The following is a 26881-nucleotide window of genomic DNA, read 5'->3' on the forward strand; positions in this document are numbered from 1 at the left end:
TTCATCTTCTCTCTAAAAATTTCAACTCAATCATTTATTGTGTGATTTGGAATACACAGCCAGAACAGAAACTGGGCAACATTACAAGAGTTAGACATAATCAGATAAAAATTAAAAGTCATTTTCAACTAAAGTCTAAACATATATGAGTGCTAATTTGTTAACTAGCTTATTTTTGTTGTCTGCAAACTGTTGTCAGTGAATTCTAGTAACTCATACTCAATGTATTTCCAGTCCAAAGACAAAACTCAGGTCTGATTGTGGTCATATGCATGTTTGGAACCGCCGACATTCATCTGAATCCACATTTCCTTTGCTCTAGAGCAGCAGCCATACCTGAACAAGGTACATGAATTTAGATAATAAAGAATAAAAGGACAAGGACTTAGTATAGTATGTAAGAGTGCTGTTATGTGAAATTAATCAACAACCCTTGAGCAAATCAGGATTACTTATTCATCCAGGCCATTGTATAATGAATATAAATGATGACCTTTAGAGAGGAAGCTTTTTTCATGTCATGATTCCTAAAGCACGCTGAAGATGAGCCACTTTAGTGGAAATATATGAAAATATAAAAAGGTAATGTTTCATTACAGGAAAGATAACAGAAGCTTTACATGCCCAGAAATACATGCTCTAGCTCTTTCTTTTTTTCCCCCCTCCATACCAAAAACCAGTCTAGGATGATGAGGTTTCACACACCTAGACCCCTTCCTTTGACCATCTAACTCACACTCAACCCCAAAACACTGACCCTTCTATTAAAATGGAAATGCTCAGGGATGTTTGTGGGCAAGTCTTTAAAATGCTACCACAAAAAACATCCCTTCAGATAAAGTCACCTGGCCTCCAAATTCCCTCGTCTAATTCCCAAATCTACCCGATCTAAATGTACATCTACACGGTGCACGGGATCCACAATCCACAGATGCCCCAACCTGGCATCCAGAAGACCCAGAAGAACCACAGCCTTGTGTCTATCCTCCAAGGTGTCAACGGGGCTGCTGGCAGAAAGGGAACCTACATAGTTTAATATTGTGGCACCTCAGTGTAAAATCTACAGTGAAAAGTCTGTGAGTGCCATTTTTAGGGGTCTAAGTGAGGAACTGGGAAGCTTCTGACACAGTAATTGCTGACATCTAGCAAAGAGGCTGAGGAAAAGAGGAATAAAAAAAAAAGCATAGGCAAAGACAGGACGAGAACTTGAGCTGAGAGCTTGATAATTATGAGGAGGTGAACATGCATGTGGTATTTCTCAACTTTAAACTACTAAAGCAGTGTTTGGTCAGATGTCGGTTACAGAACATGAGTCATCCCCAGTTTGTGTGTGTGTGAGATTCAGATACCAAAAAGGAATATCCTCAATAAACTGAGTACCAGAAAGGAGTGCTAGAAATCCACATGATGAACACAACATAGCATCCAACAGGTGAATGAACCATCCCAATCTGCTTGATCTTATTTTTTGGAAAGGGCAAAGAGAAAGCATGCTGAAATACGAATCACTACAGTACAGTAATCCCATATCCTCTTTATTAATAATAAAAGAGAATTGTGTGGGTGTTCGACAACAAACCTGGGTCTTTTAAGGATTGGCTGCAAAACAATAAATAGATCTGAGTAGAAGTCATCACACTGCAGCCCCAGGGTCACATCAAATTTGAAAAGTTACACTCAAAGCAAAACTAACAGATGCTGATGCTGTTCGTGTGGGTGAGGACAACATAGGATGTCAGCCTGAGATCCTTTAGCCTTCTAATGCTTCCTATGTATAAGCCCACTATATTATGTATGTTTACAAAAATAGTGAAAGCCAAGGGAAACCAAGAAAGTGACATTTGTATGCTGCAAAACCCTGATTTTAACACATTACCAAGATAAGATAAGATGGCTAACTTGCTCTATTTCGAGGTAGACCAGCTGAGAAATGAAGGATCTTTAATGTGCATTTTCAAGGCAATACGATGAGACCTCATGACCAAACATTACGTCTCAGTCACACTAGTGAAAATAGGACCTAGCAGCCTCTTTGTGATTGAAGGAGACAGAAAAATTAATGACCCAAAGGTCTGAGTGACGAATTTCAATCGCAAGGCAGTTGCACAGGTTGCCAGGTGGGAGGCGACCTGCCACCAAACAGTTGTGGTCTGACTCAGGCTGACGGCAGTCACTCTCAAACAAACTGATGAAGGTCTGTAAACAGTTGTAATCTAATCTGCAAACATGTTGCAACCAATCAGAGTCAGTCTGTGCAACTTATCTGTGACGTGTCTCGTGACGCTAAACGCTCACAAACTAATAGCAGACAGACTTTGTCTAATTGCTACTTTATTGCCATTGTGAAACATCAACTGCAACTGACTGCAAAGGGTCACAGACATGCTCTGCATCTTTAAAGCAAACCTGTTGCTACAGTTCATTACACATGCAATCATTATTACATGGTTGCAATCATTTTTGTGTGTGCTGCAGTGTGAAACACTGTTTTCCCTACTGTGATTAGCATAAAGGAGGCAATTTGCTAAAATGCAAAGAAATGCTTTGACAGTTTATATATTTCTTTTCTTATTGAATACATTTAGATCACAGTCTTTGTTGTTTCAGGGTCGTTAGACTGAGGTAAGTGCATCCCGTACATCCAGCTCTTCCTGTGCGTTGAACTCTTGCACACTCTGGAGAGTTTACTGTCAGTTCTTTGAAAATAAAAATGTCAGAGGTAATTGGCTTTTAAAATGCCTACTGTACCTGATGAAAACCATCAGTTTCGTCACATGGAAACTAAACGCCCTGGCCTTCTTCTCAAAGAACTGTATTCGCCATGTGAGCGCCCTTCAGGGGTTCTTTTGTTGAGAGCTGTTAAATGGTTAAAATTAATGGCTGTAAGCTATCAGCCAGCGCAATTTGGCCAATTCTTTCTTGTTTTAGCTTGAAGGGCCAAACTGCTTCCTCCCACAATGATGCAATAACTAAGTGACCTCTCTATGGCAACTGAACTGACTGAATAACTGCCCTCTGGTTAAAATCGCTCCTTTCTAATTGCAAAACCAGGTGCTAAGAATGATTTGAAAGGGAGAGGACCTTGTAAACGCTTGTGTGCAAAGGTGTCAGTAGGAATCAGACATACAGCACGACTTATTTTCAAGTCTATCCAAGCCTGGTTTAAACCCAGTGTGACATACAGATCGACTCTGAGAAGAACACAAATTAAAACATATATCCAGTTCTCCTGGTTTCTGATTAAATAAAGTCCATGAAGTGCTTGGAGTGGAGAGACTGTGACACTGTGATGACACTGCTGAGAAAAGGGGAGAGAACGAGAACAACAGAGTGATAGAACAGAATCAGACTAATTCACCTTACTTGTTGATCCACAATCTGCTAAACTGGTGTTGTGAAACCTCAGCAGCAGGGAGGAAAGAGGGTTATTGCAGACACTCGCTGCTGCAATTGAGTACAGAGTGGGGATGCTGTCGGCCAGTGACAAATAACTTGAATTTGTGTGGCCTTTCCAAACCATCCGCCACACTGCACAAGCATTTGTTGAGTGTAGCGAGGAAAGAAAGTGATGAGAAGCTTCCTATTGATCCTCCCCACTGTTAGGTAAACAAACAACTTCATCCGCAACCCCTTGTGACCACATACGTAAACTAAAGCTCACTAGGTATTTGTACAAAAACAGGACACATGGAAAAAGAAAATTTAGGAAGCCTGCCCAAAAACAGACAAATGCAGCAATGAGAGAAAATGCAATCACGCTACCATCTGCAGTCCAGCCAAACACACTTAAGAGCTTAAATAATCATGGGAGTCAAATTAATGCCTTAATAGCCATAACAGCTGCAAAAGCAGTGAATAGAGGCTGTAAAATTTTGGTAAAGTAACAATCTGAATGATTAGTATTCATTAGGAGTTCATTAAGTGAAATTTTAAGCATTATTATAGCAGCTAAGAAATATTTGCTGTGCAAAATTAGAGTGCAGTAACAACATCTTTAGCAGAGAATTAAGACAGCCTCAGACAGAGGAGAGCAGCAAAACAGCAGCAGCATACATGTCTATTTGTATATGTGTGATAAGACCCCATTAAAATGATGCAAAACTTAAATCAATTTTAAAGCCAAGCTCGCTTCGTGTATGTTTGCTCCATGAGCAGTCTGTATTAGTGTGCATAAATCCATTCCTGTGACTACAAGCAAGATGGCGGAGTGCAGTCCTGTGCATTAAGCTAGTTGGCCGTTTATACGCACTCATTTAACTGAAGCTCTTTACTGCTGTTTTGCTGCTTGGTGAACAGCAGCGAAACATCCACATTTATCTTAGTGTTGTATATTTTGTTTATATATTTTATATGTGTGTGTTTGTGTATGTGCGCATGTGACAATGTGATGCAAATCTGAAATTAATACTCTAACCACAACAAAGCAAACATGCACCTTACACACCTGCAAAAGAAAAAAATCTTCCCGATCGAAACCCTTCAGTTCAGGCTATGTGTTCAAGGTATTGATTGGGTGATTTGTATGTGTTGCTGGTGCAGCTGAAATGTGTCTAAGAACATGTGTTGATGGATGTGTCTGTGGCTGGGCTCAGCCTGTGAGGGCTACAGGGTGGATGCTGGGAACGCTCTGACAGCCTCAAGGTTACCCGCCGTGCACCAAAACAGATGGATGCCCCTCATCGTAACTGTCTCTAATGTGCTCAACTCAATCATTCCCTCCCTCTCCCGTCCCATGCAACATCTCCCTCGTTCACTCATGGAAGCAGCTCGCAGAAAGCCCGAGCTGCACTGTGCATCCACAGCCAGCAGTCGAAATCGTGATTTTGTTTGCCATGCTGGGAGAAATTCAACATCTTATCCTGGGTGCAGTAACCGAGATGTAACGTTACCACGCTATATGCTTGGCCTTTTTAGCGTGTACTAGCTTACTCTTCTGTCGGACTACAATTCTGTGCATTATGTAGTTTAGAAAAAGCATGAAAGCCGGCGAAAACAACTCCACCTCACCCCAAACCTCAGTCACACAACACTGACATACTCTCATATATATATGGCTAGTTAAGCATTTTCCAGTTCTTGGCCAGGGCTGGCATCAACGTCCCATCCACAGCACCGGTGAGCCATCTCTTTACTAGCTAGTAATTAATTTTGAAGCACATAAAGGCTGCAGTTTGCTTTTTTTGATACAAGACTCATTTTTAAATTCAGATTTTTTTGCTCAGATCGGATTTTTATCAATAATAAGCTGCCATGCAGGAGAAGCAAACGACAGGAGTATTTTTCTCAGCATTTTCAAGGCTTTCTTCTGTATAGAGGGATATATAAGTGGAAGCTACGAAGCTACAAGTGGCAGCACTGTAGCGTGAATTAAACTATTATTCATTAATTTAATGAATTAATTACATTTATTCCAGAACGTCGGGGGCTACTTTTAACTACATCTGCCATTGCCACTCTGCAAGATTCTCTCAAGAAGAGAGGAAGTAATGGAAAAGTCACCTTCTGACTTGAATGTTGAGACTGAGCTCGCGTTACACAGTAGCATAGCTGTATTGGATTTCTGAGATTACATGGAAGTGGCTGGAATGCCAATTAAAAAGATGATGTTTTTCTGGAATAAAAGCAGATGTAAATCACAGTTTTGCTGCAGTCTGGGTGGGATGTAGAGTGTGATAGACATACAGACGCTTGGTTGGTTTCATACTTTGCTGATGTGGCAAAAAAAAGTGACATTGACTTCTAGCAGTATAAACAATGTAAAAAGTAAAAAAAAAAAAAGATGCCAAGTCCCCAACTAACTTCCACAGGGCACCTTTAATGAGACCCAAGTTATGTAGCCGGCCAAACAACGAGCTGAAGCAGCTAAATGGCACAGCTGAGCTAAGGGAAAGTGCACAATCAGGTGAAACGTTGTAGGCTTGTCATCACAAGCGTCACCTTTCACTTGACATTTGGAAGCTCTTTATGATAATTCTGCAAACAAAAAACAAAACAAATAATGGTTCAGAACCACAGCAATACTTGTAAATGTATGAATATGGAAAAGTGCATATTTCTTCAACACATCCATTTACTGACACTCATGAGGATGAACATCTCCCACTGTTCTCCTCCATCTTTTTATCCATTCTCTTTCTTCTGCCCCCGGGGCGTTTAGGCTCCACGGCGTTGCATATATCCAATTATACCGCGGCTCTGAGCACGACGGTGACACATCGATTGACACGAGTGACATCCAGTCTTATCACAGTGACACGATGCAGTGCTGGAGCAAGCATCATTAGCCTGATCAGCCAATAACGGGGCAGCTCGTTAGACCTCCTCCGGGGCTGGACATGCAGTTCTGGTTCTAATACAGATATTATAGGACAAAGAAGCCGAGTGACAAAGTGATGGAGAGCGGAAAGGAGATTATAAACCTTGAAGGAGCAACTTTATGTTTGTGCACTCTTCTGTATTTTTGTGTTTCAGGCAATTCCACTGGGCTGATGTCGGGCAATTACTTTTCCTCGAGCCACAGCTACACAACAACAACTTCCTTCAAAGCGGCATCTAAACCCCCCTCCCAAACCTCGATGATACTGCAGGCAGTCTTTAAGCCACCTGATTACATGGCTGCTGAATCACGTGAGCATTTCTAGCTAAAACGATTGCCTCAAATACTACGACAGTTTTTTTTCCAAAGTGTGCTTTTGGGATAGGTTGTGCCCTGAGGACAAATCATTCTCCGTAGAGCTCTTTTTGGCCCATTTTTGATCCACCTGTGGTATTTATAGGCAAATGTTCTCGTATTGCTATGCTCCACTTATAAGCCCTCTTTCACCAGAAAGGTGCTGTCAAACTCTGCATGAAAACACGGGCTTTTGTGAGATGAAGATGAAAGAAGGCGTGCTCGTTTCCACCTTTCCGATTCATCTTCAAATCGAATGCATTTGCTGGCTGAAATCGCTGTCCATGCATTATGATGTAAAGGTGCTACATCTGTGCCCAGCTGAAACCAAGCCAAGCTCCAACGGCTGTCGGAGGGCGCTGCATAACAAACCCTGCTCCACACCTGTTGGCCGGCCCCGGCCAGCTCGAGCTACTCAATCCTATTTACAGAGACAGCACGATAAAATATTAAATGCTCCGATGAAAATCCTTTCAATATTCACACAGCGCTCTCACATATCTACAGATGGTATTTCCATGTGCGCACGTGGGTGTGTGTTGCACGTTCACCTGCTTTTTCATTCTAAAAACCCTTCATCACTTCATCATCGACGTCATATGAAAGTGAAAGGCTGCATTGTGTGGCCGCCCCCGTTTCCCCCCTACCCTCGGGATTTGATACTGTTGAGCAGATACATCAGTAAATAGTGGGAAAATGCCGTGGTTATTGTGTATTCTCCACTCACTAGAACATTGTGAATGCAGGCAAATACATTGTGCCCCGACCTCTTTTGTTCCTCTGCTAAGCAAGCGGAGGAGAAATGAATACGTGGCAAACGCAATGATTATTTTCTTATAAATAGTGAACGAAGTAATAAAGCTGTTTTGTTGTCAATTGTGTAAGCAGTTAGGCAGATATGGTCGCAACCCTCTGTGCACGCCTTGGAAAAATAAATTAAGGACACTGGCTAAAAGCTGGAGCAGAGGGATTCTGAAGGAATCACAGCACTGACAGTGAAATTCATCACTAAATCTATCTGTGCAATTACCGATGTGAGCGTCAAACTGGCGAACAGTGCTCTGCTCCCTGTCTTCCGCCTCCTGCTCCCTCTTCCACTTCTCCTTTCTGTTTGTTTACCATGCCCCTGACAGTAGAACAATGCAGCGACCTTTGCAGAGATAATTCTATTACGTAAGTTGAGTAATTGCTCTGGATGTGGAAGAGGAGTGTCCGATTGCTCCTCTTCCTTGGCCCAAAGCTCTCATGTCCTTGGATTTAAATGAAACTCTGCGGCATTCACGGAACCAGACGTGGAGAGGGTCCGCTCCGAACGCAGAGGAGAGCAGAGCGGAGCAGAAGAAGGGGAAAGGATGTGAGACGACAAGGAGATGGAAATGAGCACGACAAAAGCAGTGAGCCAGAACCCAGCAGGATAAACCCCCTCCAACCCCCCAACCATTTTTTAAAGCAGTGCTGGGCACAACATGTACCTACAGATTGTCCGAGAGGCTTTGAAAACAGCCTGCGAGGTGCAAAGAGCCCTCTGAATTTCCACAGTCACGTTCCCATAAGTGAAGGTGTGCAGTCACAATGTGCAGGCTGCAAGGGTACACAGGAATAAATGGAAGCAGTGTGGATAGCTCTCGCCTGCTGAGGCGCTTTTTTCCCCTTTATTTTTTTCATCTTTTCCACCACCTAGCGACCTGTTAGCTATGATGGAGAAGAGGGCACAGAGGCTCAGTGCTAACAATCGCAAATAGTGGCTTTATTGGCAGAAGTGTTCACTTTACTTTATTCAAGTTTCTTCATTTGGACAATGGGTAGAGATGAAGCCACAGAAACAGACAATTAATGATATTTGCTAGCAGCTATCTGTTGGAGAAAGAGAGATGGAGAGGCAGAGAGACCGAGGGAGAAGCTCCACTCCCACATTGTTAATTAGAAGATCTTTCTCCCTCTCTCACGCTGCGCTTGCTGAATAAAAGATGCCTGGAACACACATGCACGCACAAAGGCAAGGACTTAAGAAAATTGTTGGCAACATGCCTGTATTGTAATCACAAATTGTACATGTAATACACTGGATTCTTGCAATGTCCGGAAGATATTATTCATTCAGTGATCAATAACTACAGCCAGCGAGAGGGCTGTGGGTTGGTACAGTGGGATGTATAGAGAAAGAGAGAACGACAAGAGGCAAAGCAGCGGAGGAAAATAACAGGAAAACTGATTTCATGCTCGGGGGATTGCATCTCATTTTCTCCCAGCACAGGGAGACGGTGTGCGGTCCAGCTTGTGGATTTACTGCCACCTGGTGGTGCATGACTACTCTGTAGGGGCTCCAGAAACCTCACAGGAAGCAAAGGCATCAGAGTGGACGTCGGAAGATTGGCTCAATCCGAGAAAAGTAAACGAGACCCTTTATCTCAGGCAGACGGAGTCATGCACACTTGTGCAATACGAGCACAACTCCAATGCACTGGAGTATTCCCGCAGCAGCGTGCCTGTTTGCCTGGCTTTCACCTCTCTTCATCTCCTTTCTGCCATAAACAAGTAAAGAGAAACTGCTCGAAAGAGTTACGCAAAGAAAGAAAATCAGCCACGAAATTCTCATTAAGACTAATACCGCACGGCTAAAAATACTATTACACGCTTGGACAGCCTAGTCAATATTAGTGCACATCTATTTCAACAAAAAAAGCAGGCGAACCTAAACCTGCAGAGTCACAAAGATGTAAAATATGTCACCGTCAAAAGCGCCTGTGTCTCAAGAAGAATTACATCTTTGTTGATATGAAATCAATGAGACCTCCCTCTATGTCATCCCGGGCAGCGCCGGGGGGGAATTAATGAGGGCTTCTCATCACTAATTAACACATAAACACTCAGTTCCCATCACCGAGTGAGAGCTGAGGTCGGCTGTTTGGCCCCGTGTGGAAAACACTGCGTCAGAGGATCGTGAAAGAGAGGGAAGTGAGAAGGAGAGAAGGAAAAAAAGCGAGAGAAAGAAATGTGGAACCGAGAGATATAAAGTCATACACAGCAGCCGGGCCTGACATCAGAAAGGTCTGGATGATTAGGGGATGCCAGCACTCACAGATAGCAGCTCTCCTAACAGCTTCCACCACCTCATTAGTCTGGCCCAGCAGCGCTGTGCCCCCACTATTAAACGCTAAATGAAAGACCGCCAACCGTGATTACTGAGGGGAAGTCCCTTGTCGTCATGGGGATAAGAGATCCCTTTTCTCCCTCACTTTCAGACACACACGCACACAAACTCGCAATTCGTCTTTAGCGAAAGCTATTTGAAGGACGCTTATGAAAAGGCGATTGAGGCAGAAGTGGATATTTTACACATCATCAGTTGCGGTCGGGCTAACTCCCGAGCCCGAACCGCGAAAGCTCACGACATCAAGCAAACCTGTTACGTCAAAGCACCTGCAACAAAGCAAAAAAATAGATGCCCTTAACAACTGCCGGCATCTCTCAGGTGCTTCATTTAAAGATCACAACACACTCTCAGCTCCGAATTCATGCAGCATTTTTAACAAAGCTTTAACTTAACAGGCCTGAACCAACGAGTCCTTGAGTCAAGGATGCGGCTCTCAGTGCTGCACACAGGACGGCGTGAGTTCATGGGTCGAGCCAGTTTTTAGCATGGAGAGTGTGAAATATAATAATGTGCATGTGCATAAGAATGTATAATGGTACGACTTATGAACTGTAACCTTGCAGTATTGTGCAGTTTTGTGCTGTTCTGTGCACCTCGTGCATCATGTGTTAAAGGAGGATTCCATCAACTTTGTGCTGCACCTCCACATGATAACACTGTTGTGGAGATGAGCTGGCTTTGAGCCTTCCATATTTTAATTTTCCTCAATCAACTGTCCTTCAAAGCCCATGAGGCATTGTCCTTTAAAGGCTTTCTACTTCTCTCTGGAGTCCCCCTTTAATGCACATGTAAGGCAAATGCAGAAAAATCTTAAAGCCAGCAGCACTCACGGTCGTTGCAGTAGGTCCCCGAGTAGGACGTCAACGAGCAGTCACAGGTGAAGTTCTCCCAATGTTGGATGCACACGCCCATGTTGGCGCATGAGTCCTCCTGGCAGGTGGTGCTGGGCCCTGAAAAAGGGTGAAAGGGGAGAAGAAACATAGAGAGAGAGATACCACAGGTGCACAGTCAAGCAACGATAAGATTGACCGCTGAGGCTAAACAATGCAGGACCCATGCAGAAGGAATGCACTCTAGAAAGACAGGTCTACACCATGTGGGCCTCGAAGAAAAAAACAAGGAGCAAACAGTGTCGTCACACGAGGCCTGACCTGCAGTGCGAATGCAGTTTAAAAAATACTGCCTGATGAATCCTGCTTCATGCTGGGTAAAGCTGCTGTAGCACTGGGAAGGCGACGCACAGGCGCCAGGTTTTCGCAGCGTCGACTGCACACTCTTTGAGCAGGGTTGGGGGGAACATCAGCATATACTCTCAGTTAATTACTGCAAAAAGTGCTGTAGAAGACGCCGCTTGCAGCGTATGCGATGCACTCCGATTAGCACTTAAGACAAGTTGCTGCAAATGACTTGGACCCCCGTCTGGGCTAATGTGATGACACTGTTAAGTTTCCTTCTTTTTGGTAGTGTGTGCGGGTGGACGCGCATGCACTTCATTTCATTCCAACATGTTTCCAAATAGTTTTATCAGAGTAAAACTCGCTGCATTCCCTCTATAAAACAGGCAAGACAAGACATAAACCTCCTAGCAGACGGCTCATGGATTCAAAACTGCATTTAACAATACCCACATTTAAAAAACAAACAGACAAAAAAAATGGCAGCGAGCCCGGTCATTTCCTTGACAAATACTTGCGAGAGAATACACGGCGAACACTGGATACACTGGACAGACGGAATTCACGAAGAGAAAACGGAAAGAGTACTCGAGAACACGCAGTGCATATCCTCGTGTATGCACTTCAGTCAGACAGGAGTTGAGGAGGGTATTCAAAGTCAAACTGGATGTGTGTTTGCTATTCCTCTACACGCCACACATAGCTCTTACTTTTGAATACTTTTACTGAGAGGGAATGCAGATAAGGACAAGCGCACAGCATAGATAACGAGATAAACAACCCCCCACCCCCCCGTGAGAGTCTAGACAGACAAAAGGGGGGGAAAAAACTTGACAGTAACCCTTCTGATACCGTAGAGAAACAAACAAAATTAAATAAAGCAAAAATTAAATAAACAGTCCAAATACATGGCAGACAAATGCAAGTAAACACAGTTTAAGAGCAGTTGTCTTGTGCAAGACAATGTGAAAAGAAGGAGAAGAAGACATCTGAGGTGGAATAAACAGAGCAAGTTTGCCAGCTGAAAGTGCATTTACTGTGTAATGAACAGTAACGGTGGTCAACCAGGCAACCCAGAGACCGCACGGGCACGAGCGGCTCATCAGCGCGAATCAAACACATCGGTGCTTGTTTTGTTAGAGATGGAGGATTTTGCTGAACTCCAGTGTTGTGGCAGCAGGCTGCTTCCTCTCTGGAAAAAAATAATAGCAACACTCATCTGGGTAAAGCAGCAGATGTGATGGATTTTTTATTTTAAAAAAAAAATGGAGACAGAAAGAGAGGTCTGATCCATCAGCGGCACACTGAGTGTTTAGATGTGCTGCGACAGCCTCTTTCTGCTGTCTGCGCCAGCCTGCAATGTGTCACAACTGGCATTTCTATTCAAGAACACAGCACTCCCACAAACTGTCTGCCTCTGCTTTTAACCAGACTTTTGGACCGTCGACACGAGTCCATCACTTATCTGACCCGATCTGTTTACTCCCTTTAATTACACGTGCGCTCCAAGTCGCTGCGCAACGTTATCAGATGTGTTCCTGAAAGAAGCCGAGTTTGCCAGTTTCTGCTACATATCTGATCAGATGTGGTTACAATCACACTGCTGCCGCGCTGTGGTATAAAAAAGTACAAATAATTTAAAAAGTAATAATTTAACACTTGCTTGATTACTCATTTTTGCCCTGCCAGCATTCTCTGTCTATTTTTTTCAGAGAGCAAGCCACCTCAGCAGCACACAAAGGGGTCCTTATTGCCATGGTGACACCCACGATGCATTGCACACAGCAGACTTTCAGGCGAGCAGGCCTCCGTGAGGCGGAGTTTAACCCTCTACCTTGCAGGTCGGCTTTGGTGAAACCAACTTTGTTAGCGCAGAAAGAAAAATAACAAACAGAACAGAGCAGAGCGGAAAACAAGAGTAGAGGTTAGTGGGGAGCAGCATCGTTAGTGTTCTTAAAACTTGTACAAGTTTGTTACTGTGGCAGCAGGCGAGGGGCGCTGACTGGTTTTTTTTTTAGTGAGGGCTGAGCTGCTTAAAAATAAAAGTGTTAAATTATACGAGTTCACCATAATGGCAGTGTTTGTTATCTTAATCTTCTGCTGCCCTCTAGAGGAAATGTGTTGAAACCTTTTCCATATGCATGAATAATCAATTCCATTTCAATACAGTTGAAGCATTAGCATGGGAAAATGTATTTATTAAGCACTCACTTTATAGATATAGGTCAAAAGAGCTATGGGTTGTTTTACTGTAAAAAATACAACCTTGGCAGCAGCTCGTTTATATTTTGTAACAGCAATACGTTAGTTTAGCCTTAGGACGTGAATTTTAGGAGGAAAAGTGCTCGCTTTAAATGAGTTACAATGTAAAGCAATCTAGAATTGTTCCTGAGGTTACAACATATTGTTATCATTAAATATACGAATGCAACACAAAAGCTCAGAAAGCTGCCAGATAAACAGACTGACAAATTCTACTCCAAGTATTATCCTAAAATGTGACAAATACCTGGCAAAGGAAAGCAGAATGAGGATTAACGGTGCCAGCAAATGGCTTTAGGGGCGGCTACAGAAGAGCTCTCTAATTAGTCTAATAAATCTCACGCAGCAGGTCAGGAATCTCCTATGCTGTAGGCCATCTGTACCTTCACAGCCGCGCTCGATCTGCCCGCTGCGGAAAAGGGCGTCGCTGATGAGGTCTGGCAGACGGCCGTTGAGGTCAACCGAGGCCAGGCACCCCTGGAAGCCCTCCCGAGAAACCACCAGCTTGGGGAGATTCTGATACATGTTAGGTCCCAAACCTCCAATAAACAGGTCGCCTGAAAATTGAGGAAAATATGCGATTGCATCACTGTTGTTTACTTTCTTGCCGAGAGGAAGAGTGGTACGATTTGTCATATAGTGTCACTATTTAGCTCCAGCCAGCAATTGTGGGCTGACTTCATCTAAATGTAATGAAATACAATTAAAATTCTTGAAAAACATAATTTTTATAGCATATCCACAAGATATTCCAGGACGTTACTGGTGCAGGTTAAAAGAATAATCTGATATTGAACTGTTTTGATACAATTCATTTACAAACCTTTTTTGGGTTATATGTAAAAGTAACTCTAGGTTCAGGTAACCCTGACTCATAGGATAGTGTATATACTTATGTCAGTAAACTGTTCATTTGTGCTTTTATTTACTTGTTATTTACCTTAGATGAAGACATAATGTTATTTCAGGTGAAAAAGCTGATGAAAAGGTGAGATCAGGTACCTTTGAGGTCCAGATTCTTGGCTCCGTTGACATTCTGGGTGACTGACTTTGCGTCCACCTTGAGCGTGTGTGTGTTGGAAGCGTCTCGGGTAATGACCACATTGTGCCACTGGTTATCATTCAGTGGGTTGTCACTGTTTCCTTTCAGCAGACTGGGCCCATTTCCCAGGTCGAAGACATAGTGAATAAATCTGGCAGAGAAGAAGAAGGAGCAGATGAACACATCAGTATTTGGGGAGGGGGGTATTTTGTGTGTGCAGTAGGTCTCTTTTTATCTTGCAATAGGGATTAAATTTTAATGGAAAAACTCTCACAATCACCTCACGTTGCTCTGACACTAATCGGAGTTAAACTGACAGAGAAAACAATCTTCTTCCCAACACAATCGTGTTTATGTGCAAAAGGAGATTTGGGATCAATTTGTTTGGGCTTCTCTGTTAAATTCATAAAGCCTTAAGGTACCAACTGTACCCACATCAGCCCTGCTATTTAAAATGTATAATCCATATCTGGACTCCAACTGCTGAATAAAACATGAACACAGCTCGTCCCACTCACCCTTTAACAAGCTCCACGGCAATAAAGTCGTTCCCATCTCCGCTGTTGAAGATGATGAAACCGTCAGGTGAGGTGGTTTTGAACTGAAAGAAGAGGTGCATTGTGGTATACGCCTGAAGAGTGGCCAAGCCCAGGTAGCTGCCCTTAGTCTTGAAAGTCACGGGGTCGGCGATGATGAAACGCATGCCGAAGCGAGCGTTGAGTTCGCAGAAGTCGATGTCGCCATTCTTGCACATATCAATGTACTGCATACCGTTGAACTTTAGGCTCTGGGGGAGAGATGGTGCTGTTATTACTACCTGTGAAGCACGACTGTGTAGTGAGCAAAACTGCCAAGAGACCTCAACCGAAGACTGGAGGAATCATAGCAAGTTAATAAACTCTAAAAACATACACAAGGAATAAAATATGACTGGTGTGGTTCTCACACAGCACTGACAGCAGACCTTACATTAATTATAGTGTGAAGAAAAGTACACCCTCTTCAAGTTCTAAAGTTTTACATATTAGAACATATTAAAAAATGTCATTAGCAGGTCTTAAAATGAGGTAAATAAAATCTACTAAACTGAAAAAACAAATCGAAATACACGTACACCCTCACCGCTACTTGCTGCTTCCATTGGAATGAACTTGACCCAAAACAGCGACTCATAACATTAGACAGACAGATCATTTCTATAAAAGCAAAGATTTTAGCATTTTGACCAAAGTTTGCCCCAAAGTCTGACCTTCCCATCCTCAGAGCAACTACAAAAAACCCAGCAGCCTCAGTTAATATGTTCAGAGCTCCAAGTTCAGAGTAATAAAATAAAATTTATTTGGTAAATAAATTATGACAGAATAATGTAATATGTCATCTGTTGTTGAGGAGGAGCTGGGTGGATGTGGGTTGCAAAGCAGCTTGCAGCCACCTATTGTGTCAGCTAAATCATCTGCTATCAGCCTGCAAGCTATGCTTGATTTCCTCTCACAGATACATGCCGCTGCTGACTTTGAATTATATAATGAATAATACAGGACATGAGCTTCTGATAAGCTCTTAATACCTGCAGATGACCAATAAATGGTGAAGGAGCAGATGAAACAAAGCGTCTCTCAGTCAAGATACCCGTCTCCACGTTGTTGAACTCGAGACGAGTGTGATCACCCGCCATCTGACCTGGGAGGGAAGAGAAAGGAAAAAGAGGCAAAGGGAATGACCCAGCAGCAGGAAGCGAGACGCCCTGGTTGTGTGGATAATGAATGCCAGTGGAACAAAATGAAAAAAACTCTCATACCCAGCACGACTTACTTCCAGGATATTCATAATTTACAATGTTTTGGATGAGTAATACTAGGAATAAAAGCAACAGGCATGCCTTTTCCAGTGAACAAAGGCATAATTCTTCACACTATGTGTAATTTCTATGTAAACTGTTCATGAAACGAAATCAGCAGTAGAAATAAAAGCACATTATTCAGCCCAACAAACAAAGAAAAAAGATGCGAGATCATGTACGTTTGGTATATCTCAGCAAAACAATAAAGAAATGTATTACAAGAGCGTTACCTTCCGCCATGTCGTCATCCACAGTGAGTTTGAAGTTTTTACCGCGGCGGACCACTCGCACTGAGTGCCACTCATTGTCGTTGAGCTTTTGTCCAGCATAAAGAACCTCAGGGCCCTTGCCTGAAGATGAGGGTTAGTTAGTGAAGGGACAGCGGGGATGGCACAAGCAGAAACCAAATCTTTGTTTTCATAAATAAAGTAATTCAATTTCAAACCAAGCATTCTTCCTCGCGACATACAGATAACATCTCCTCCATCTGAGCTTTAAGTGAGATTAGAGGTACTCAAACAAAAAAGAAAATACTTACAAAAAATCTGCTTTGTTTTTCACAGCAGAGGAAAAAAGTTATTCAAACTGGCAGCAATGCTGTTACTCATACAAAGACTCAGTGCTTTTTCTAGTGTTCAATCATTTTTAAATTTACACTTTGATAGAAACACACTTTTTATTGTGACTTTTAATTGAGCGCTTTAGTTTGAAGTAATTCATCCAAGTAACCACGAGGGGGCAATGCAGCCCCATCGAGCCGATGAAGCGGCCAGAGCGGCTGATTCAGAGCAGAGTCTGCTGCATTGTGGCTGCTGGTTCAATCCAAATTTCAATTGGTAATTTTATTATCCTGAACATATCTGATCATAAATACACAAACCTAACAATGCTTCATTATATTCACTATTTACTATAATAGGAACTACATATACAGCTGCAGCTATCAACGTAAGGGCATCTATAATGTAGCACTTCAGTACACACACACACACACACACACACAAAGCTGAAGGACTCTTTGTGTTCTGTCTTTTGTCCTTTCTACAAGACTGTGAGCACTTTGAAAGTATTGGTCCTTTTAATGAATAACAGCATGACTTCTGACACCAGCTGTACTTCGCATTATAAACCCATATTCTGCAGTATGTGTTAAATAAGAAGAACAGGAAAAAGAGACACTGCAATCTATTACGGGGTAATTGAGAAACAATACAGCCCACAAAGTCTGAAAGTGCAAAAGACGAGTAGATACAAACCGACAAAAACCATTTACAACTAGTGTCTGAATTAAATTGGAAACATGGGCCATTTAACATATATAGAGCACATTAAGTCTGATTTGCATAGCTTTGAACTTTGGCTATACCCCCCTTTTATCTGAGAAATCCTCTTTTCAGTCCCCTGCATTCACACATCCCTGCCTCTACATCTAGCACACAGGCTACAATCAAACATTGACTGAAGGAAGAAGGCTGCAGAAGAAGAATGTTGACTTACTGGTGTTACAGTTTATCCTGACACAGTCTAGATGGGGAGGGGAGAATAAGTGACAGATGAAATCGCATCCTTCAAGGTTACAGCTGCAGACATCCAAGAGCAAAAAAAGCCACCTTCCGGGGACGGTCACATGACACTGGCGACCATTTTAGCTTAGCTGGCGACTGACATTAAGCGTTTCTATATTAGCATTGGAAAAGTAATCCCCAGTCCAATTCTTTTAATCAGTATTACTGTACCCAGCAATATTGGACCAACACGGGTCAATATTACTGCTCTGGATAAACCATCTGAAGCTTTTTATTCTCCATTTTTAAACCTGTGTCATTTCCCCCCTAAAAACCCATCATGTTTCAAAATGGTCACTTGCAACTTATTGGCCACATCGATTTTGCAACCCAGCACCCAGAGTCCAAAATACTGTACTAGTTGTATGAAACAAAGCCGTTTTAGATGGCACGCCAGGAGAAGAAGAATCTTAGATTCAAATCCACACCTAAGGGGGAAAACTGAGCCTGTGATGGTCAGGTGCGGGTTGAAATCCATGTGACCAGGCTGGTCATGTGCCGTCAACCGCAACAGAAAAGTGGGTGCAAACAGCCTCGTGCCACTCAGCACCAACACCACACAGAGGCCTTAAGACCCCCCCTTTCAGAGGATCCTACGCAAGTTGTGGAAAATGAGCTACATGAGTTAAACTGAATTTTCAATAACACTGGATTCAGATTCAAACATAAACTAGAAATGACCAAGAAAATTCTCTACAAATGTTCTATACTTTTAGCTTTTATTATATTCAAATACTTTACAAGAAGACATATTCTTTCTGTCAAGTCTATCTCTTCCAGCCTTACTGGTATAAAGGCCTGCACTCTACTTAAATGTACCACTCGTGCCACCATCTGCAGGCGAGCTAGGTGCCGTGGCATCGGGCTGTTTGCCAGACGGGCCGCAGGCTCTGGGCCTTTGAAGGGGTGAGTGCCATCTTTGAACAAGGCATGGGAGATGCCAGCTAGACCAAGGGTTACTAATGGATGGAGGGAAACATGAACCTGCTATCATGAGGGAAATCAAATCAAATAAAACGGACAAAGAAACAAACCACATGATAAAAATGCAAACTATCAGGGCAGCACTACAATGCAGTAACGCCTACCTGCAGTTGAGAATAGATGGCAGAAGATAAAGTGAAGTGTTTGTGTATTTGAATTAACGCATGTGTCAGAGATGCCATCTATTGAAATCATTCAAAAGTGAAATGTGTGTCTTTGGAAAGAAAATCCATTTGTGCACAATAATGGGCATGACTAAAGTGATCTACGACCAGTTCAAAAGATGTGCCGCGGTGCATGGATAAGTGTGTTAAGAGTTAGACTGATGGATATAAAATCTACAAAGACAACAAGGCATAAAAACTTACAGTCCAGGCAAGTCAAAAACAATCCATGCAACTACAAAGACAAACTACAAAACGGGTTTAGTATGTGTTAGGTCTGAGAGAAGGTCTGGACCATAAAGAAAATCTTTACAAAAAGAACAGAAATACCGAAACAGGAAGGCCACCCCAAGAACTGGAAGAGAGGTGACGGCTAATACGATACCTAGGTTGACCGTCAGCTTGACCCTTCCGCTGTCCAACTCGAGCCGGAGCGTGTCTGCAGATTCACGAGACGTGGCGGCCATGAGCAGGCCGAAAGCTCGCTGGGACATGAAGCGGAGGGAGACGTCTTCAGCCTCAGTGTGGATGATGTTAGGTATCACCACCTTCATATACATGCTCCCGTCATAAGACAATATTGACGCCTCTGTGGGAAAAAAAATACACGAGAAAGCTCAAATGCTGATCTCGACTCGGCATAAATATTAATTACACCTTTAATTAGCAGATTTAATTTAATTAGCAAAAGTGACACGGGCAAGCGCGTGGGTGTAAAAACAAGAGATAACATGATAAATGGCACAAATCAAATCATTCCATATGTTTCACCTCCTTCAGACAGCTGTTTATGCACCAGGAGATGAAATCTACAAAAAAAAAAAAACGTGTGCCCTGAAAGTAAACAAATACAGTGAGAGAAATATTTATTTAATCCCGGCATGAATTTGTAAGATTGCTCACAAAGAAATGAACAATTTCTAATGTTTATGGCAGTTTCATTTTAATGGAGAGAAACAGAATATGAACCGAAAATCTAGAAAATCTAATTACATAAAGGATATGAATTGATTTGCAGGTCACTGACTGCTTAATAATTGGAGCAGAAAACTGTGTTGACAAGGACATTTCTTGTAGTTTTTCAGTAACTACAAGAAATGTAGTAGGAAGTATGTTTTGGGTCATTGTCATGTTGGATTTACATCCATCTTCAGTGCTGTCTCTGACGGAAAAAGGTTCTCATCCAAGATTTACAAGGCCTCTTCCACTGGTTCCTGAGTGCGATGAAGTCATCCTGTACCTTTAGCAGAAAAACAGCCCCAAAGCATAATCTTTCCCCCTCTGTGCTCGACTGTGACGATGGTGTTCTGACCACAGCACTTTCTCACAAGCCTTGTCTGAATCATACCAAGTTCGAGTTCACTGGAAAATGTAAAGACAGGTCTATCCATTAAGCAGGAGGACCTTGCAGATACTGAAAGATTGCGATCTTCTTGCTGATGATCTTGTAGTCCACTCCAGCCTTGTGCAGGTCTACAATCTTGTCTCATTGTTTTGAGGAGGTTGGAACGGAAGAAACCGATTCTGTGGACATCCAGTTTTCTTGGTTTTTGGTTGATATACTCCACTAAGCATGGTCTGTTATGAAAAGAGCATCCACTTTAAAATTTGGAACAGGAATCCTTGCATGCGCTCATTTTTTGGAACTAAGACACACACACACGTCCCTCATGCCTAGTTGCAGCTGTAGTTGCTGTAGTTATCATCCATCAGCTGACAAGTCAGTGTCACACACATGCTGCTCAGACTGCAGAAAATTAAATCATCATGCTACTTCCTCCTTTCCCCAGCAACTCCCCACTATGTGCGCTAGCTAGATGATGCCTTTACTTTCATCACAGGATCTCGTTTTGTAAATGTAAAATCAGTCATATGCTAACATCATATAAAAGCTGCCGTTCCGTGCTAAATAATAGAGACAATACAAACAGGGTTTGATGGCTGCTGGGCCACACTGTTCTGTTTCTATTCTTTTGAGAAAGCCTGAGTGAGTGTGGTGGAGAAAGAGGAAGACTGTCAGCAGAGTGGAAGCCTCTTGGGAAGAGAGAGACAGATTAAAAAGGGTATCCAACCATGAAATACCTGTTTTGACACCTCAGCTTTTAAAAGAAAAAATAGCCCCGTGGCCTAAGAAATGCACCACCATTTGGCTGTGTGTGTGTGGGGGGGGGGGCGTCACACCACAGACGGTTTGTACATGTAAACGATGAAATCTCCCTTGTCACGTACTGTGTTCAACTACAGACTAAGGTGCCATTTCCAGGTCGATATTTAGAGGCGAATGTTTACCCATGCAAAAGGTAATGCATTATAAGTAATATTGGATTTTTCCTCACCTAAATGTCAAAATTTGTGTGATGTGTTGCAAAATTCATGTATAAGCAGTGTGAAATCACTCAACCATTCATCCCACCAAACAGCACACTGCTATAAAAATCCCACTTTCGTCTGTGTTGCTCTTAGGGCTGTTGTAAAAATCTATTCTATGAACAAGCTGTCGACTGTGTGGGTACAGTAGCCTGGAGGATAATGAAACCTTGGCTCAACATTGTTCTTCCCAATTTTAAATTGCCCCTGGCTCCCTACCTCTTCGTATCTCCTCTGCTCTCTTGTGCGTACACATAAAAAACACATCCACACATGCATACGTACCACATAGGATGTCCTAACTAGCAGTGCATGTATTGATTTGTGAGCCAGGTCTGGTCCTGGTCTCACAGTAGAAGGGAAAAAAGTAAATAAAATGAGGTGAGAATAAATCTGCAACCAGGGAGAACATAAAAAGCACCCTTTGAAACAAACTATGATGTCCACTCTGGAGTTGAAACAGATTTAGTTTGGAAGTTTTTCCCAGATGTTTGCAGAGATGGCAGTGGGATGCTATGGAGCCAATTTTAAAAGTGAACATGTTACTTAGTGAACAACTTTCTTTTCTTTTTCTCTTTAATTGCAAGGTTTGAAATAGAGTTCTGTTGGATTCTGCCCCGCTGGAACCAATAAGTGGCAGAAATACACAACAGACAACAGTGAAGAAAACTGCACAGTTATGCTGATGTGTGTTCTTCCCAACCACATGGAGATAGGCCTAAATAACATTTTGACATTACAGCCGTAATTGACGTTTCGTAGACATGTGACCATGCGCCATTATTTACATGTGACAATCATGGTGATAGTGCAGCATCAAATGAATAAGGTCCCCAGTCACACAGGCATAGATGTCAGTCTGCGAACTCTTGGCAACCAATATTTGCTTGAGAAAAAATGTGTATTTCTTCACTGGCTGGCAAAAACATCCTGATTGCTTCGTTTGCTAGCTAGCTATTGCTGCTAGCTTGCCAGCTAGTCTCTGAGCTGTAAGGAGTGAAAAATGAATAAAAAATAAGAAATAAAGACAGATTACCTTTTTTTAAAGACGCTGACTGCAGCAATTGAGGCTGAGCTTTTACTAGAAAGTAAACCTTCTCTATTTCCAGATTGTGTCACACTTTTTCAAGTTGTACTACTTCTAAGCTAGTAGCGAGTAGGCGATATAAACGATATACGATAGAAACGATAAATTTGGCCAACGATAGAGATTTTGACTCTATCGCGATAGCGCATGTTGATGATGTCATCAAGTTGCGCCTGTTTTGGTCGAAAGTATCGCAGCGATAGCCGCTGAAAAACCATTATCATTTGCAAATTATGCAGACAGTCATAGCAAAGACATGAAGCACTTTTGAAATATGGGGAAAGCCAAAAACTGCGCTTCCTCCACTTCTGTAACATTGATTCATGAATGTTGAATTCTCTCGCAGCTGCTCTATTCCCATGTTGTTGCAGTATATTAATAACTAACCTCGTATTGTGGATGAATGATCTCAGTTGTTCTCCTGACTGTGGTGGTAGCAGAGCTATAACGTTTTAATTAGTTTCAGAAATCTCTCAGCCAGAACATGGTATGTCATAGTTAGGTCTTGTGTTTAGGTGGAAACTAGCGAGCTAACTTCCTGCTAACTTCTAACTCCGTTAAATTTAATAACTTCTGTTTTCATGGATGTAAAACTTAATTGTTACACCTGGTAAAGCAGCAACGCTGATGATTTTATTAAAGACTAAAGAATTTAGACCGTTTTTAACTCTCAGTGTTCGTTTGACTTTGGGACCTGAAATGGATGGAGTTTTGGACCCAGATTACTCCGCGAAGCTCCTCACTACGGCAGCCGTAATGCTCTGACAATCAGCAGTGCTGCTTACCAAAGTTGTACTAAAACATTTTTTAACAGATTTCTGCACGCCCAAATCGGTTAGAGGTCAGTCACAACCAGAATTCATACATAAGGCACACTCTCGATTTTTGAGAAAATTAAAGGATTTTAAGTGCACCTTATAGTATGAAAAATACATTATACAGAAGAAAAGAATATATGATGATATATATCGTTACCACACATGCTTCAAATTATATCGCGATATAAATTTTAGGCCATATCGCCCTAGTAGCGAGCATAAAAAAGTAGAAGCAACTGTGGCAAATGCCAATACATTTTTGATGCAGCACCTCCTTCAGCCAGTGACAGCCAGTGACAGCCAGCCACTTCCAGGAACCATAGCCAACCAGTCAGGGGATGCACATTTTCCCAATTGACTGGCTGTTCTATTGCCTTCAATATGATTGACAGCTGTCAAGCAAAGCGACCATGATGCCACCTGAGAAACTTCAATAGCTTTAATTTGGTCTTGCACAATCTTTCCACTCTATTTTTCGACTGTAAGAACAGAGCAATACAGTTTCAACAGAAGAGGCAGAGATATGTGCACACATGCATTCATGTTGATCTATACTAACTAGCATAATGACTAGCTTAGTACATCTGGCATGGATCGCTTGCTGGCAATTCACAATGCTGCCCCTTTGCCAGCCTGCTGTTTTCAGGAGTCAGTTTAAAACTGTCACCTTCACACAGAAGTCTTTCCAGTCAGGCCACATTCCTTCAACATCCCTCCTCAGCTCCCACTCTTATGTCAAAAATGGAAAAACTATACTCAGTCCCTCACAGAAATGCTTTGACTGTGTTCGCTGTGTGGATTCCTCCAAAAGTCAACTACAGACGTATCCGTTTATGTAAGTGTTTGGCTAATACTGCTGGCACCAGTTCTGCTTTGATGCATTATGAATTTTTAATTTTTGCACTGCTTGAAACGAAAGCGTTCCGTTAATTTTTCACATTCTTTTATTTCACGTCTTCTTTTATTTTGTTTTCTATTGCATTGCATTCTGGTTTTGTGAGCTGCACATTTCTGTCATGCACATTGTGGGCCCTATTGCTTACTTGCTTGTATAAAAACACTAATGCAGGGAATCATGAACGTCACTACAAAATTTCATGGTTATCTGAGGTTTTAAGTGAGCAATTGGCAGACCCACCGTTACAATCCCTTCCTTGTGCCACAATATTAGCATGACTGAAAGAGCCTTTAAATCACCACATTTTATTTGCTTTGCCTTTTGTTCATCTGTTCCAGCAGTTCTAATTATTCACTGTCCATATCTTTCTCCACCTGTCAATCATGTATGTATGTAAATGCAATACAAAATTCTGTAAACCCTAAACCTATGAATATTTTGGAATAGACAACAGAACCCTTTTTGTGTTATCTACTCTAACATGAATCAATCTTATCTGGCTCGGGATTGTGTTAAATTGTTTCCACTGACTTTGAAATTATGTTTCAAAGTCCAGCTTTTAGTTGACTGTTTGCTGTGTTTTATTCCCACTGTCCCAAGGTCTTTAGCTGCACTGAGAGGCAGAAAAGCCTTACCCAAAGAAAGGCTGGGCTCATTTTAAAGATGCCCATCTGCTTAGATTGGAACTACTGAGGATAGGTCCAAGAGGGGAAAAGGGGAAAGAAAGAGAAAGAGGAAAAGACACAAATAGAATAAAGTGCAAACTCCCAAGATAACTGACAGCGTGTGACTGACAGGAGAAAATTCCTGCCTCTCAGTCATTCAGCACTTTCAAGTAATAATGGTAGTCCAACTGACCTATACCGTAACACATAACAGCAGCAAGAGGCACTGACCAAAAATGTTCACTTATTCATTGTAATCTCAACATCAGCCAATAGTTCAGCTCATATCCTTTAGCTCCTCAAAGCTGCTGCATATCTGCAAGCCACTTTGCAACCCATGTTCACCCCTGTACTTCCTTTTCATGTTGTATCGGACTTAATCTGTGTGATGCGCACTCTGTTCTTTGCTGCTGCCTTTCAGCCTCAATGCATGAACATACTGGTGGACTATAACTTTTAACTACAGCAGTAGTGGAAGGAGCAAAATGTATTTTTTAAGACCAGCCTTGCAGCCTTACCTGTTTTGGTCACTGAATTTTTATTCCACTTTTCAGCGTCCTCCTTTCTAGGTTCATACTGGTGTCCTGCCTCCAGCTCTGCAGTGCTGAACACATCTTCCTGTTCATAAAACAAAAGCCCCAAGTGGCACACTTCTGTGCTGTGGAACAGTCACCCTGCCTTTGTCAAACTGAACTTATTGGCGTGGGATGATATTTTTAACAAGGTGCAATGTTAAAGATTTTTTTTCCCTTTTAGGTGATGGGATGTCAGCGTGTTCCATCAGCACCAAAGGGGTTAATGTGTCCAGGTTTAGATAAATAATGAGATTAAATATAACTGTGTTTCATCGTCTATTTTATTTTCCAAAGCTTTGAAATGGAGAGAACAACATGAGGTTAGACACAGCTGGGCCAACCTGTTTCATGTGTAGTTCTGTGTTAATGGTGTGCACGCACAAACCACTGGATGTCAGTGGATGCTCACAGGCAGATAACGACTGACATTTTTACTTTTAAGCCTTTGTTTTCTCCCGAGAGGTTCACCAGACTGCTTCCACTTCTCAGCACATCAAATCTCTCACAGATTTTTTAGATCTCACCCAGCTCCGCCTCTTCCATGTGTGCAGGTTTATCATTCCAACAGGAACGAGCGCTAAACCTACAAAACCTGGTGTCAGGCTGTACGACATCAAAACTTCCTTTTCAATCCAATCCTCAGTCTTTGCAGCTGTTTATTTGTCTAACTAATGTATAACAGTAAGTTATGAGAACACTGTGGGATTCTGCAAAGCTCAAGTAGTTCCCTTTGCAAGAACAGAGTTAGGAAGAAGCGAAGAAGAAGCTGAACCAAACGCCACTTTAGAGGGTAAAAACCGAAAATATTCAGTCGACTTCTTCTATAATCACTGTCATTCACGCCAAGTGCAAAGCTAATAATGCGCATCAGTGAGATACTGCAGGTGACTGCACTCAATACAGCCACATGGTGAGTGTTGCAAACATGCGTGACTATACAGCATCAACGGCACGCACAATAGAGAGGCACAGTTGGAGCTACAGCGCGCTCTTCTCTGTAATTTTGTATTTCTTAAGAGAGATATCAGCGGCAATGAGGATGTCATTTCAGATGGTAATTAAGCCGCTGCTTGTCACTCTGTGTGTGTTTGTGTGTGCAACGTGTATGTGTGTGCTTTCCAATGAGCCCCGCACTTTACATAATTAGCAGTCCAACCGAAGCAGAAGACGGAGGAGGAGGAAAGCTATTAAGTGAAAAACTCCACAAATATTCACGGTATGGAGCGGGGAGTAAGCCAGGCAAATCTCTTCGGCACACTCGCGCGCACACAAACACATACACACATCAGTCCTTCTCAATCAGTTTTCTTCCTCTCCGTTTTGCCTCTCCCACCATTTCCATTATTTACTTGCCTCGGCTTTGTTGTGTTATCTAATCTTTTTTTTCCCCCTAACGGAGTGACAAGTCTTTGTTTGATAAACAATCCAACAAGGGCCTTGACTGTCATTGTGGTGTTTCATGTGAATGCCTGTCAACTCTTCTCCTACACTGCTGTAATTAAACCTATACTGAAAAAGGACAATCTTGACAAGACACAAATGAAAAACTACAGGCCGATCTGAAATCTCCCATTTTTAAGTAAGATCATTGAAAAAGCAGTTTCTCAACAGCTCA

General features: G+C 42.3%; 1 protein-coding gene across 11 annotated transcripts in view; it reads right to left on the reverse strand.

Moving 5' to 3' along the window:
• Window positions 1-26881, reverse strand: part of nrxn3b (neurexin 3b) — a 318108-nt gene that overhangs the window by 171898 nt on the left and 119329 nt on the right. For 6 of the 11 annotated variants that reach the window (XR_311495.1, XM_005724861.1, XM_005724862.1 and 3 more), the window contains 9 exons: window positions 19242-19445; window positions 17641-17667; window positions 16374-16493; window positions 15871-15983; window positions 14822-15090; window positions 14264-14454; window positions 13645-13818; window positions 12834-12860; window positions 10655-10774 (listed from right to left, as the gene is read on the reverse strand). Coding sequence is in view for 8 of the 11 variants with exons in the window: in XM_005724861.1 (XP_005724918.1) it covers window positions 10655-10774; window positions 12834-12860; window positions 13645-13818; window positions 14264-14454; window positions 14822-15090; window positions 15871-15983; window positions 16374-16493; window positions 17641-17667; window positions 19242-19445 (1245 nt within the window). In the remaining 3 variants the exon portion in view is untranslated. The remainder of the gene's footprint in view (window positions 1-10654; window positions 10775-12833; window positions 12861-13644; window positions 13819-14263; window positions 14455-14821; window positions 15091-15870; window positions 15984-16373; window positions 16494-17640; window positions 17668-19241; window positions 19446-26881) is intronic. The other 5 variants (XR_001290266.1, XR_001290265.1, XM_013908704.1 and 2 more) reach the window with 1 other exon arrangement.

The sequence above is a fragment of the Pundamilia nyererei genome, unplaced genomic scaffold (assembly GCF_000239375.1).
Source record: "Pundamilia nyererei isolate P.nyererei 1_Seehausen unplaced genomic scaffold, PunNye1.0 scaffold00013, whole genome shotgun sequence".
NCBI lineage: Eukaryota > Metazoa > Chordata > Actinopteri > Cichliformes > Cichlidae > Pundamilia > Pundamilia nyererei.